The 14,964-nt window shown below is 52.9% G+C and overlaps 1 protein-coding gene across 1 annotated transcript; it reads left to right on the top strand.

Annotated features, from left to right (window-relative positions):
* The first annotated feature begins 507 nt into the window (after positions 1–507).
* CGRRF1 (cell growth regulator with ring finger domain 1) lies at positions 508–13,463 on the top strand. Its single transcript, XM_077324030.1, has 6 exons — positions 508–680; positions 1,723–1,862; positions 4,895–5,072; positions 7,837–7,984; positions 9,925–10,032; positions 12,505–13,463. The coding sequence occupies exons 1-6, from the start codon at positions 577–579 to the stop codon at positions 12,796–12,798; spliced, it is 972 nt and encodes a 323-aa protein (XP_077180145.1). The 5' UTR covers positions 508–576; the 3' UTR covers positions 12,799–13,463.
* The last annotated feature ends 1,501 nt before the right edge of the window (positions 13,464–14,964 follow it).

The following is a 14,964-nucleotide window of genomic DNA, read 5'->3' as shown; positions in this document are numbered from 1 at the left end:
ATAGATAGATAGATAGATAGATCATAGGCAGGCAGATTGCAGATATACAAATAAAAGGCAGACAGAGATGATAATGATAGACAGTCCGACAGCTGTAGATGGATGGATAGATGTAGTAATCTAATATCATAATCCAAATGGGAAGGGGCGTATAGAGCCGAAACAGCTTAATAATAGCCCTAGATCACAACGGAGGCGGGGCTGAGCTGCAAAGCCCCTTCTTGGCATGCGCCCCCATCTCCCTCCATCTCCCTCCTCCATGCAAATCCTGCCCGGGCTCCCAACATGCTGGGAGGGCCGCCTAAGCGTTTCTCTAAACCAGGGGTAGTCAAACTGCGGCCCTCCAGATGTCCATGGACTACAATTCCCAGGAGCCCCTGCCAGCATTCTGGCAGGGGCTCCTGGGAATTGTAGTCCACGGACATCCAGGGGCGGGGGGGAGCTCCGGGCGTAAGGGAAAGAGCGGGCAAGGGCTTCATCGGCGCCGTCTGCGCAGGCGCGGGGTCCGCGCAGGCGCGCTGAGACGACAACAAAGAGCGCGGGGCGGAGAGGCGCCCGGCCTGCCCCTCGCCGCCCATGGCCGCCGTCTTCCTGGTGACGGTCTACGAGTACTCGCCGCTCTTCTACATCGCCGTGGTCTTCGTCTGCTTCTTGGTCACCAGCGGCCTGGTCTTGGGATGGTCGGTGGAGGGGGCGGGGTCGAAGGTCAAGGGGAGGGGAGGGGCTGGAGGGGGAGGGGGAGGGGGAGGGGGAGGGGGGAGGGGGGAGGGGGGAGGGGGGAGGGGGACGTCAAAGGGGTTGGGGTGGAGTGAATGGGGCTTGGGGGCGGAAAGCCGAGAGGAGAGGAAGGGGAAGGGTTAACTGGGTAGCAAACCTCCCGCTGGGGCCTGGAGATCTCCCGGAATGACAACTTGCCCCCAGGCGACGGAGATCAGTCCCCCCTGGAGAAAAGGGCTGCTTGGGAGGGGGGTCTCTGTTGCATTGCATCTCCCAAGGTGCTCGCCTCAAATCTCCAGGGATTTCCCAAGGGGCAACGATACTGAGGGGGGGAAGGGGGGAAAAATCCCCTCCAGGGATGCATTGGGCTGTCAGGAAAGGAGAAATGGGAGGAAATAAGGTTTTCCTCTGCTCTTTTGGTAAGGAGTTTAGATGTGTATTTGGTTGCTTTTGGCTTAGAAGATGAAGATGAAGAGTTGGTTCTTATTATGCTGCTTGTCTACCCGAAGGAGTCTCGAAGCAGCTTACAGTCGCCTTCCCTTCCTCTCCCCACAACAGACACCCTGTGGGGTGGGTGAGGCTGAGAGAGCCCTGATATCACTGCCCGGTCAGAACAGCTTTATCAGTGCCGTGGCGAGCCCAAGGTCACCCAGCTGGTTGCACGTGGGGGAGTGCTTTTGTATACTGTTGATTTATCTATATGCTATAAAAATGTAATATAAAAATCTAATATATAAGCATTGTAAGCTGCCCTGAGCAGGCCTCTAAAGAGGAAGTATAGAAATATTAGAACATCAGAAGAGCCCTGCTGGATCCGACCAACCATCCATCTAGTCCAGCAGCCTGTCTCACACAACCAGTGGCTAACCAGAGTACAGGGGCTCAGCTCTTCCCCAGATGTTACCTCCTGGCTCTGGGATTCAGAGGATTAGTGCCTCTGGATGTGGAGGCTCTATTGATAGATTTCTTTCCTATGAATCCACCTAATCCCATTCTCGCTGTTAGGTTCGGGTGGGATGTTCCTGTGATTCTGAGGAACTCGGAGGAGACGGAATCCAGTGCGAAACTCAGCCAGAAGCGGATGCGGCAGGTGAAGAACCCCTTCAGCTTGGAAGTCGGCAGCCCTGCAGCGGCCTCCCTTGCAAGTGAGTTGTTGGATTTTCTCATTCTAGGTATCTCTACCCCCCCTCACACACACACACACACAACCTCCACGGCCATCTTTGGTTCCTGCTTTATCAGGAGGTTTCCCAACAGAATGATTCCTTCTGGTGGCTATCCACTATAATGAACTGAAGCTTCCAAAATGTTTTATTTATTTATCATACTTATATACCGCCCTCCCTGGAGGCTCAGGGCGGTTTACATCATAACGAGGAACAATACATTATAAAAACATGTAATAACCTTACACTAATAACTAATAATTGTAACCAGATAACAATACAACAGCACAGTATAACAGTATAACAATATGGCAGTACAAACAGATCCAGGTCTTGTTGATGGGATTCTGAGGGGGGTGGCTTATTGATGGGATTCTGAGGGGGGGCGGGGGTGGAGCAGGGGCCCTTGGTCGCTGTAGATTACGTCTGGTCTCAACCAAATGCCTGGTGGAAGAGCTCCTTTTTGCAGGCCCTGCGGAACTGTTTAAGCTCCGTCAGGGCCCTGATCTCCTCTGGGAGCTCATTCCACCAGGTAGGGGCCAGAACAGAGAATGCTCTGGCCCTGGTCGAGACCAGACGGACTTCTGTAGGGCCAGGGATCCTTAGCTGGTTGGTTGCAGTAGAGCGCAGAGCTCTTTTGGGGGCAGGTCCCTATATCCAAATAGAGGCTATTTGGTTTATTTATTCATGTTTATCTATATCCTGCCTTCCTCCCAATGGGGAACCAAAGCATTCTCCTGCCCTCGATTTTATCCCCACAACAGCCTTGCAAGGTAGGTTAGCCTGGGAGAGTATGACCAGCCCAAGGTTACCTAGTGAGCCTCCATGGCAGAGTCTCCCAGATCGTAGGTCTCCGACTCTCTTAACTGGCTTCAGAGGTCGGGCCGTGCCAAAGCAAACAAAACAACACTCTGGTGGCACCTTAACGACTAACATTTCTTTCCGTTATTTTGTGAGCTGTGGTTCACTTTTTCAGATTTGCAGACATGAGTTGTGACTCTGAGATGGAAATAAATAGTGACAGGTCAAGAGGGGTGGCCTTTTTAGGCTGTCTGAAGAGTCCAGGCACTTTCATCTACGCCACCATGCTGGCTCTCAAAGTAATCTTACTTCATTAAAGGTAAAGGAATCCCCTGTGCAAGCACCGAGTCATGTCTGACCCTTGGGGTGACGCCCTCCAGCGTTTCCATGGCAGACTCAATACGGGGTGCATTGCCAGTGCCTTCCTACTAGGTAACTTTCCATCAGGAGGGTCCTATTAGGTAAATTTTGATGTCACTAGGGCCCTACTAGGTAACTTGCTGTCAGTAGGGTCAGGACAAGAGCTCTTTTACATGGTGAGGTGGGAGAAACGCATGCCAATGATTGCGTTTAAACCCCACCCATCCCTGAAGGCTCAGGGAAGCCTCCAAGAGGATTCTTATTAGAAGAAGGAGAAGGAGAAGGAGAAGAGTTGGTTCTTATATGCCGCTTTTCCCTGCCCGAAGGAGGCTCAAAGCGGCTTACAGTCTCCTTCCCTTTCCTCTCCCCACAACAGACACCCTGTGAGGTGGGTGAGGCTGAGAGAGCCCTGATATCACTGCCCGGTCAGAACAGTTTTATCAGGGCTGTGTCGAGCCCAAGGTCACCCAGCTGGCTGCATGTGGGGGAGCGCAGAATCGAACCCGGCATGCCAGATTAGAAGTCCGCACTCCTAACCACTACACCAAACTGGCTCTCTGAAGAGAGTTTTTATTTTATTTATTATCTTTCTATGCCCCCCTCCCATAAGGCTCAGGGTAGTTCACATAAAACGTGGAGGTTCAGTCATGATACCAATACAATAATCATAACCGTGGGTTCCAAGTTAACAACACGTTTATAACAGTAACTTTTATAACTTCTAAATTGGACCCTTGGGGAGGTTGGTTTGGGTTTAGAGCATTAGGAGGGGTGACTGGGGACCAGCAGATGTTGTTTGGTCGGTCGACCTCAACCAAATGCCTGGCGGAGGAGCTCCCTTTTGCAGGCCCTATGGAATGGTCAGAGTTCAGGGAGGGCCCTGATCTCTTCAGGGAACTCATTCCACTGGGGGGAGGGGCAGGATCAAGAAAGTTCTGGCCCTGGTTGAGGTCCGACACATTCTATGGGGCCAGGGACCCTCAGCCAGTTGGTGGTGGCAGAGCATGGGGCACTTTGGGGGAGTCTAGGCAGGGAGGCGGTCTCTCAGGTACACTGGGCCCAGACTGCGTTTGGCCTTGAAGGTGACGACCAGGACCTTAAGCCTGATCCGGAATTCAACTGGGAGCCGGTGGAAGTGCTGGTTATTATTAAAATACATAAAATTAAACATCAAAGATTAGGTTTAAAATCCTTTTAAAGCAACTAAATATAAAATAACTATAGGTAAAGGTAAAGGTATCCCCTGTGCAAGCACCGAGTCATGTCTGACCCTTGGGGTGACGCCCTCCAGCGTTTTCATGGCAGACTCAATACGGGGTGGTTTGCCAGTGCCTTCCCCAGTCATTACCGTTTACCCCCCAGCAAGCAAGCTGGGTACTCATTTTACCGACCTCGGAAGGATGGAAAGCTGAGTCAACCTTGAGCCGGCTGCTGGGATTGAACTCCCAGCCTCATGGGCAGAGCTTTCAGACTGCATGTCTGCTGCCTTACCACTCTGCGCCACAAGAGGCTCTGAATAGCTATACCCATTCCCAACTGCCTCCTTCCCTGAATGAAACAGAAAGGGGGAGGAATAATAAATTCATTGAGATGACACTTATTTAGCCAGATGGGTGGCAGACAGGGAAGCCAGCAGTCGGTCAGGTAGCTTCTAGGCCTCAACCAGAGGCTGGGCAGAGCAACTCCATCTTTCAGGCCTTACAGAGCTGTTTGAGGTCCTGCAGGGTCTTGATCTCGCTCAGCAGACTGGTCCACCAGCCGGGGCCGTTGAGGCTAATTTTACACCCATCATCTCCTTCAGACCTTTCTCCCTTCACCGACTCCACCCCAGTGTTCCTTCCTTCCCCCAGGTGGCGTAACTCTGGCGCTGGATTGTCTGGAAGATTGCCTCCTGACATGCTACTGGGGCTGCAACGTGCAGAAGCTGCACGAAGCACTGCAGAAGCACGCCTATTGCTTCCGAATACGGACCCCCCAGGCCTTTGAGGATGCGTTGCAGGATGAGTATCTCTACCGGCAGCAGTACTGGTATCCTTTGGCTTTGGCGCTCAACTCGTAAACTGGATTTCTAGTTCCTGTGGCTGTAGAGGGAAGGCGGAGAAAGCATTGCTGATTTCGAATAAGTTCTCTGAAAGCAAGAGCTGGGGGGGGGGAGAGAGGTTTCAGGGGGACTCTGGGTTCTGGGGATAGTCATTGTGCTTGATGCTGCTGTCATTCAAGGTCAGTGTTGTCTGTTCAGGCTGGCAACGACAGAAGCAGAGGCGGGGATTCCCATTTGAGAGGCAGGAGGCGGGGTTAAAGGGAGATATAGAAGAGCAGAAGGAGAAGGCTGGGGGTGGTTGTTGGCGGATGGTCGTGGGAGAAGGGGGAAGCAGAAGAGAGGGAAGAACGAAAATGAAGGTGCAACATTGTATGGTGAAGAAGAAGAGTTGGTTCTTATATGCCGCTTTTCCTTACCCGAAGGAGGCTCAAAGCGGCTTCCAATTGCCTTCCCTTTCCTCTCCCCACAACAGACACCCTGTGGGGTGGGTGAGGCTGAGAGAGCCCTGATATCCCTGCTCGGTCAGAACAGTTTTATCAGTGCCGTGGCAAGCCCAAGGTCACCCAGCTGGCTGCATGTGGGGTAGTGCAGAATCGAACCCGGCATGCCAGATTAGAAGTCCGCACTCCTAACCACTGCACCAAACTGGAAGACAACAAACACTCAGAAGAAAAGTACCCTGCTGCCTGAGTGTTTCTCAAAGGGGCAACCAAAATGGCAGGGGGCGGAAGAGGCAGGGGGAAACTCGCCACCTATCGCTACACAGGTATAAGGTGTGTTCATATCTTGACCTCACCCATATCATGTTTCTGTAACATGCTCTTCCGGGTCTCAAACCAGCCTCTTTAGCATCACCTGCTATCGAATCCTTTTAACTGGAGTTGACGCGAATTGACTTAATGGGCCATCTGAATGCTGAGCAGAAGCTCTTGGATTCAGTCTTCAGTCTTCCATCTCCCCAGATGGGGAAGCGGATGTGCCATTGAGGGGGGTCCGTGGGCATGGCATCGGCCTCGTCTTAGCAGCATTTGGCATGGAAAGCCATCTGCCGTATTTCTCTGCCTGTTTTTTTCCCCTTGACTCGTTGCTCTTCCGTCACTAAATATCTGGTTAGCAGCTCGTAGAGCAGCCCTCTGCGGTTGCAGCCGGTTCTGGGATGCTTGCTCTTTTCTCTCCCTTCCCTGAGAGCCAGCGCGGAGTCGTGAGTCGCGGTTAACAGCAGCAGCCTCTAATCTGGAGAGCCACGTTTGATTCCCCACTCCTCCTCCCCAGAAATCCAGTTAGGTGACTTTGGCCCAGTTGCAGCTCGCTCCGAGCTCTCTCAGCCCCGCCTACCCCACAAGGGGCCGGTTATGGGGAGAGCCAGTGTGCTGTGGTGGTTAAGAGCAGCGGTGTCTAATCTGGAGAGGCAGGTTTTATTCCCCACCCTTCCACATACAGCCAGCTGTGTGACCTTGGGCCACTCTCACTTCTCTCAGAGCTCCCTCAGCCCCACCTCCCTCCCAGGGTCTGTTGTGGGGAGAGGAAGGGGAGGTGATTGGAAGCCTCCCACTTTGAGACTCATTTAGGTAGAGAAAAGTGGGATATGAAAACCAGTTCATCTTCTAATCTAGAAAATGGGGTTCGATTCTCCACTCCTTCTCCAGCCAGACAGCTGGATGACCTTGGGCCAGTCACAGTTCTCTTGAACTCTCTCAGCCCCACCTACTTCACAAGGGACCTTTTGTGGAGAGGAAGGCAAGGTGATTGTAAGTCCCTTTAAGACTCAGTAGAGAAAAGTGTATAAAAACCGATTCTTCTAACTATCTCCACCTCTGGTGGCACCCATTTTGGTTCAGGCTCCGCCTCCTGGGGCAGCCATTTTGGGATGGGACTCACCCCCCCTCTTAAAATTCCGAAGTTGCTCACAGCCCTAATGGATGAGAAAAATGGTCCATCTAGTCTGCCACTCTTCGCAGAGTGCCCAACCAGATACCTTGAGCAGCATGCTGGCAGGGGATCCTGGGAATCGTAGTCCATGGACATCTGGAGAGCCACAGTTTGGCCACCCCTGAGTTGAGCAGGAGATTGGAGGGCCCCTCCCAACTCTACAATTCTAAATGAACTGGGAGCCAAACTCTCTTGCCTGAGCCAAGCGAGGTCTTTGGACAGCCCTTTCCATGTTTTCAGCATTATTTCAGTACTAGCTTCAAAGCCCGTTCCTAAGAACGGGCCCTGAAAGGGTCCCCTCCCCTGGCCTGTGGCCAGGCAGCTTAAGGTGGCTTTGGGGCACAGCTTGCAGCCAAATCAAGTGGGGTGGATGGGGGCTGGGCAGCTTGTTAGCAGGGCCAAGACAGAGCTCCTTAGTAGCAGGCAGTCGGGAGGCCCTCGTTAGCAGGCCCAGCCTAGCAGGCCAGGAGGCCCTCGTTAGCAAGCCCTCTACCACGACCCTTTGCCCAGGGCTCTCTCACCTGCTGCTGGCTCCAGGCACTGAGGTGCGTCTGAGAGCAAAGAGGCTAGAGTCCAGGGACGGAGGGCGGGAGCCGCAGGGGTAGGGCCAATCAGGACAAAGCTGGCTGCACCCTGATTGGCCCTATTCCAGCTTGGACAGCCGGACATGTCCCGCCCCCTAGGCTGTTTCAGAAATATATAGAGGAACAGCAATGGATAAGGATTACCTGTCAGCAAGCCAGTCCTTGAAGGTCTTTGGCACCCGCTCGGCTTTGAAATGGTTTGCCTCTGAAACGGGAGTCTTCCTTGACCTGAGCGAAGCGTCGGGAAAGCTGACCAACTGGAGAAGCATTGCATTCTGCCCGAAGGGGCCCAGAGCACCGATCTGGGCCCCGTGCCCAGGTCTCAGTACCCGCTGGTGGTGCTGCTGACGTTGGCGGATGAGGAAGATCGAGAAATATATGATATTGTAGGTAGCCTTTCACTCTATGTTGCTGCGGGACACCGATTCATACACAGCCGCTGGCGGGCGGGAAACACAACCCAGCAGAACTGAGCGGAAGGCCGGCTTTTCTCTTTGGGGTTTGTTTGTATCGATTCAGGGGCGGCCAAACTGTGGCTTCCCAGATGTCTATGGACTACAATTCCCATGAGCCCCTGGCAGCAGCATGCTGGCAGGGGCTCATGGGAATTGTACCCCTTGGATATCTGGAGAGCAACCGTTTGGGCAGCCCCTGGGATAGATCAATCCACATTAAAGCCGCAGTTCTGCCTGGGGCCCTTTACTATATATTTTATTTCTGTTCTGCCTTTCTCATTAAGGACTCTCAAATGGCTGAGATAACTCTCCACTCCTCCAGTTTATCATCACAACAATCCTGTGAGGTAGGCTAGGCTGAGAGAGTGGAACTGGTCAGAGGTCACCGAGTGAGCTTCCGTGGCACATGTGGGATTTGAACCTGGGTCTCAGAGACCCGAGTCCCAGCCCTCCAGCTGCTACACTACACCAGCTCTTTGCGTAGGCTGTTCTGCAAATTATTGGAAATAGTGCCTCCGTATAGACCGGTAGCGCTGTCTCATTTAGAATACTGTGGACTGTGTAGGCATTTGCTGGCAGGGGCTCATGGGAATTGTAGTCCATGGACATCTGGAGGGCCGCAGTTTGACTACCTCTGGTGTAGGTGTATCTCGAAAAGGACATTGCAGAGCTGGAAAAAATTAAACAAGGAGTTGGAGCCCCTTCCCTGGGATGGAAGGCAGAGGAGCCTGAGACTTCTCAGCTTAGAGAAGAGACAACTGGAGGAGGGGTGGATGAAAGAGGTTTATAAAATTAGACATCAGGCAGGCAAAAAGAGATTTTTCTCCCTCTCCCAAAATACTGGAATCTCCCTCTCCCAAAATACATTACAAAGAGAGTGGTTCTTAGCCTCCCCTCCCTCCCAGGATGTCTGTTGTGGGGAGAGGAAAGGGAAGGCGATTGTAATCCACTTTGAGACTCCTTCAGGGAGAGAAAAGCGGCATATAAGAACCAACTCTTCTTCTTCTTCAGTAATCTCAGGGCTCTCTCAGCCTCACCCACCTCACAGGGTGTCTGTTGTGGGGAGAGGAAAGGGAAGGCGACTGTAAGCCACTTTGAGACTCCTTCAGGGAGAGAAAAGCGGCATATAAGAACCAACTCTTCTTCTTCTTCAGTAATCTCAGGGCTCTCTCAGCCTCCCCTCCCTCACAGGGTGTCTGTTGTGGGGAGAGAGAGGGAAAGTTATTGTAGGCCGCTTTGAGACTCCTTCAAGTTGTCAAAAGAAGAAAACAGCTCTTCTTCCTATTCACTCATCTGTCTTGTTAGTCTAGCCCAGGGGTAGTCAAACTGCGGCCCTCCAGATGTCCATGGACTACAATTCCCAGAAGCCCGTGCCAGCATTTGCTGGCAGGGGCTCCTGGGAATTGTAGTCCATGAACATATGGAGGGCCGCAGTTTGACTACCCCTGGTCTAGCCCCACTCTCTGGATTTACATATCCGCAGATCGGCCCTTTTTGAGATTGAGAAGTCTTGATAGTCGGCGTATGGAACTGCACATATCATCTGTCTCTGAACACTTCCCGAATGCAAATTCGATCTGGGGGGGGGGGTGCTGATGCAAAATCCAAAGTGTTTCAGATGCTGGACTGGCTGACCCTGGAGGTCCCTTCCAACCCTATGATTCTGTGATGATTAAAGATCGTTCAAGATTGAGATGAACCATCAGCTGGGGATAGTTTGCGGTGGAATTTTAAGGGGTGTTCTTTTGCCTCGGTGTTGGCAATATCAAACAGATGAAATGACTTGGTTGCACATCTCTCTAATCATAGACTGCATCATATTGTGTAGAGATGGCGGAATTTGAGAGAAGGACCTCTTTTTCTTCCCAAAGATTTCTATGGTATCCATAATTCACGTTCCGGACGACAGCTATCGGCTTTCCTGCAGGATACTGTATCAGTACCTACTCTTGGCTCAAGGGCAATTCCACGATCTGAAGGTAAGCTGGAATGAGTTCTGGTGCCCTGTCAAAAGCAAAGCAGAGATTCTTTCAGGTTGGAAGGAGCCGCTTACAGGTGGGACAGGTGGGCTGCGGTCTACCTGGAATAGCAGAAAGAGCCACGGGCTATTTTGTTTGTTTGTTTGCTTATTTTCTCAATTAATATACCGCCGTTTTTCCTAGCAACCCGCAGCGGTTCACAGAATAAAATGTTAAAAACCTGTAAACCCCTTAAAACCCCCAACATGCAGTAATGGGTTTAAACTACAAGTACAACGATATAGGCTAGATATCAGGAAAACATTTTCACAGTCAGAGTAGTTCAGCAGTGGAATAGGCTGCCTGAGGAGGTGGTGAGCTCCCCCTCACTGGCAGTCTTCAAGCAAAGGTTGGATACACACTTTTCTTGGATGCTTTAGGATGCTTAGGGCTGATCCTGCGTTGAGCCGGGGGTTGGACTAGATGGCCTGTGTGGGCCCTTCCAATTCTATGATTCTATGAATTACACATTAACAAGCGGTGACACTTCTAATCATCCAGTCCCCTCCCACCTTGTTCAGCCGGAGGCCCAGTCTTCTTCCATTCTTCCACTGGGAGTGGATGCAGGACTACTAGATCTTGGAGGGGTCCTAGTTGGAGTACCAGGATTCTGCCCTGGCCTCAGCCATACGTCTGGCGGAAGAGCTCCATCTTGCAGGCCCTGCGGAAAGTTGACAACTACAGCAGGGCCCTTAGCTGTTCCAGGAACTCATTCCACCAGGTGGGGGCCAGGGCCGAAAAGGCCCTGGCCCGGTTCAAGGCCAGGCGAACATCCTAGGGGCCCAGGGCAACCAGTAGATTCATACCCACAGAGCAATGGGTTCTGCAGGGGGCATAAGCAGCCAAGCGGTCCTGCAGGTAAGTAGGACCCAAACCGCACATGGACTTAAAGGTTAATACCAAAACCTTGAACTTGATCTGGAAACAGACTGGTAACCAGTGCAGATGTCGAAGCACCGGCTGAATATGGGCCCTCAAAGGTGTCCTAGTGAGGACCCTGGCAGCCGCATTTTGTACCAGCTGTAACTTCCGGATCAAAATGAAATTACAGGACAAAGAAAGAAAGGTTCACAATGAACAATCAACAGAAAAAAGGAACCTTTCTAAGACAATATGTTTGTAATATATACAATGAGTCAATACAATTTCTTTTACATCTTTTATATATCAGAAGGAACAACCATAACGGCTTGATACTAAAATATTAACAATAGTAATATAAGGAATAGGCGATAAGATTTTGCCACTTTTGATACTACAAACTCTTTTTGGAGGATTGGAGGTTTCAACCACTGATGAAGCCAATGAAAACGGAATTGATCTAGAAGCTGTTATGGCTGTTCCTTCTGGTATATAAAAGATGTAAAAGAAATTGTATTGACTTCCGGATCAGAGTCAAGGGCAGGCCCGCGTTGAGCGATTTACAGTAGTCTAGTCTGGAAGTGACCGTTGCATGGATCACTGTGGCCAAGTGGTCCGAGGACAGGTAGGGCGCTAGTAGCTGGGCTTGGCGAAGGTGGAAAAATGCCGTCCGAGCTACTTTGGTGACCTGAGCCTCCATAGAGAGGGAGGCATCAAAGATCATTCCCAGATTCCTGGCAACCGGTGCCGGTGTTGATTGCACACTGTCCAGACATGGCAGACGTGCTTCTTGATCCTGCCCTCTTCTCCCCAGCCACAGGACCTCCGTCTTGGAGGGGTTGAGTTTCACACGACTCAACTGAGCCATCCAGCCACTGCTTCCTAACAACTGGTCCGGCCGGCCATCCATTAGGAAGTAGAGCTGGGTGTCATCCACATACAGGTGGCAACCCAGCCCATAGCCCCGGACAAGCTGGGCTAGAGGGTGCATATAGATGTTGAAAAGCATGGGGAGAATATTAAGAATAATCACAAGCAAGAATAATCACAAGCTTCGTTTCAGCCTCCTCAATCAACCGCTTTTGCTGCTAACGCCAAGTGGGTTTGTTGAAGAAGCTGTTGGGGGTCAGTAAGGAAAGATCTTCTGTCAACGTGTTTTCACCCCCTGCATCGTGTCTCTAAAAAAGAGATTCTTGTGAAAAAGAGCCTCTTGTGGTGCAGAGTGGTAAGGCAGCAGACATGCAGTCTGAAAGCTCTGCCCATGAGGTTGGGAGTTCGATCCCAGCAGCCGGCTCAAGGTTGACTCAGCCTTCCATCCTTCCGAGGTCAGTGAAATGAATACCCAGCTTGCTGCTGGGGGGTAAACGGTAATGACTGGGGAAGGCACTGGCAAACCACCCCGTATTGAGTCTGCCATGAAAACGCTGGAGGGCATCACCCCAAGGGTCAGACTTGCACAGGGGATACCTTGACCTTTTTATCGTGTCTCCGCTCAGCATTTCCTTTTGAGCCACGGCGAAGGGTGGTTAACGGGCCTTTCCTTTTTCCTTCCCCTGCCACCCTTTCCCGCAGCAACTCTTCATGTCCGCCAGCACCGCCGGCCCTCCTTGGAGCGGCTCTCCCTCCGGAGAGACCACCGAGGACCGCGTCCTGCTCGAGAAGGCCGGGCTGGCCGAGGAGGAGCCGGAGCCCTCAGAGGAGAGCAGCAAGGACTGCATCGTCTGCCAGAACCGGCCCGTCAACTGGGTGCTCCTCCCTTGCCGGCACACCTGCCTGTGCGACGAATGCGTCAGGCGGTTCCAGCAGTGCCCCATGTGCCGGCAGGTTTTGGCGGAGTCCTTCCCACTCAGCAGCCCGAAGGAGTAAGGATGAGAAAAGCGGAGGGGCCTGCTGCGTAGAGCCGGAGGGGGAGCCTTCTCCTCACCACTTCCCTCTTCCCACCTGAAGTCTTGTTTGGGGCAGACTCTCAGAAGGCCAGGAACGCAGCAGCCGTCCCTGGATGGAGGCCGCTGGGAAGAAGGCAAGGCCCCGAAGGACGGCTGGAGCAGGGCCATAGGGGAAGAGTCGTGGTCTCAGGGGGTCCGACCGACCACAAACTTTGGGGGCGGCCACGCGCACCGGGACGCCTGCGTCCATGCTCACTCGCAGCTGTCTCCCAGCGCAAAGAGGTTGTTTCAACGCAGCTGATGCAGAGAGAATTGACGGGTTGGGGAAAGTGAATTCATTTCGGGTCCTTATTTATTTTAAGGCAGGGGTAGTCAAACTGCAGCCCTCCAGATGTCCATGGACTCCAATTCCCAGGAGCCCCTGCCAGCAAATGCTGGCAGGGGCTCCTGGGAATTGTAGTCCATGGACATCTGGAGGGCCGCAGTTTGACTACCCCTGTTTTAAGGTAACGAACTTGGAAGCAGGGCACAAGCGTAGGCTCAGATCTCCCTTTGCAAAACCCTGCCCTTTGCGAATCCTAGCAAACGGGCCAAAACGAAGAAAGGTGAGGTGGGAATAACTAATATATCAAGGCTTTACCTGTAGTTCGTGAGTGAGTCTCGGTATGTTTTGTTCATCTCGGAGTTACCTGGACGCTTTGGCTGCCTTCGGGGGGGGGGGGGGGTCGTATGTCCTTGGGGTGGATCCGGGCCTCGGAGTCAAATCCGGAATGGCTTGGTGTGAACGGGTGTGATGGTGGCAGAGCCGGGGGAGATCCAATCACTGTGCTGTGGGTTTCCGGGATGGGGAGAGGGCTTTTACTGCCACCGTCACAGCCTTGACCCAAGTACCACCCCACCCCACCGCTGTGGTTGCTGTTATGGAAAGAAAAAGCCCTTCCGGTGAAGTGCCCGGCTCACCCATCATCTAGTCCAGGTTCACTCCACCTCAAGCCAAGCCGAAGAGGAGACTATGCCAGGGTGAAGCATTGGCCAAGGGGAACCAAGAAGGGTCTGCTTCCTGTTTCCATCTCGGCTGCCAGGTCAGCGAAGAAGGCGGAAAACGCAACTTTCCTGTTTCCGATCGGGAGCCAGATTATCGGCAGCCTGCAGGCCTCGCATTCGGCACGCTCAACCTTCTCACGCAAGGCCACAGGTGAGGCCAGGGGTGGAAAAGATGTCTTCACCGCGGCCGTTTCCTGCGGCTTCAGGCGGGGCAAAAGGAAAAACTCTTCCTTCACCCTGAGAATGATTCCGTCTTCTCTACCCAGAGGGTGTAGTGACACTTTGAAAAGGGGATTGGAGAGGATCGTGGAGGTTGAGTCTGTCGGTGACTGAGGAGAACCTCCACAGTCAGAGGCACTAGTCCTCTGGATCCCAGAACCAGGAGGCAACTTCAGGGGAGACCGAGGCTGGCTCCAGCTCATCAGAGAGGTGTGATGCAATCCGGTGATCGTGTGAGATAAGGCGAATGCTGGGCGTTGATGCGGAGAGATCAGGGGTCAAAACACTTTACGTCTCTAATGTTCTTTGTAACCTTTAGCGGGTGGCCAGACTGTGGCTCTCCAGGTGTCCGTGGGCTACAATTCCCATGAGCCTGCCAGCACGAACAATTCCCAGGGACTCATGGGAATTGCAGTCCATGGACGTCTGTAGAGTCACAGTCGGGCCCACCCCTGCGATCCGAATGGCCCAGACTAGCTCCAGAAGCTAAGCAGGGTCGTCCCTGGCTAGTATTTGCATGGGAAACCTCCAAGACAGTGGTCCCCAACCTGCAGGCCGCGGCCCGGTGCTGGGCCGCGAAGGCCATGGCGCCGGGCCGCGGCTCCCTCTCCCTGCCCCCCCGCAGTAAAAAACTTCCCAGGCCGCAAGCTTGCGGCCCGGGAAGCTTCTTACTGCGGGAGGGCGGGGAGTGGGAGTCAGGGCCGGGCCGCGCCCGTGCATTGCGCAGGCGTGGCCCGATGCGCATGTGTGGCCCGATGCCCTACTGGTCCCCAGCCTAAGAAAGGTTGGGGACCACTGCTCCAAGGAATATCAGAGTCACGACGCAGAGGCAGCCGGTGGCAAATCACCATTGAAAGTCCTTTGCCCGGCTGCCCCACGATCC

Source organism: Paroedura picta, chromosome 2 (assembly GCF_049243985.1).
Source record: "Paroedura picta isolate Pp20150507F chromosome 2, Ppicta_v3.0, whole genome shotgun sequence".
Lineage (NCBI taxonomy): Eukaryota > Metazoa > Chordata > Lepidosauria > Squamata > Gekkonidae > Paroedura > Paroedura picta.
This window is presented reverse-complemented; position numbering and strand designations above follow the sequence as displayed.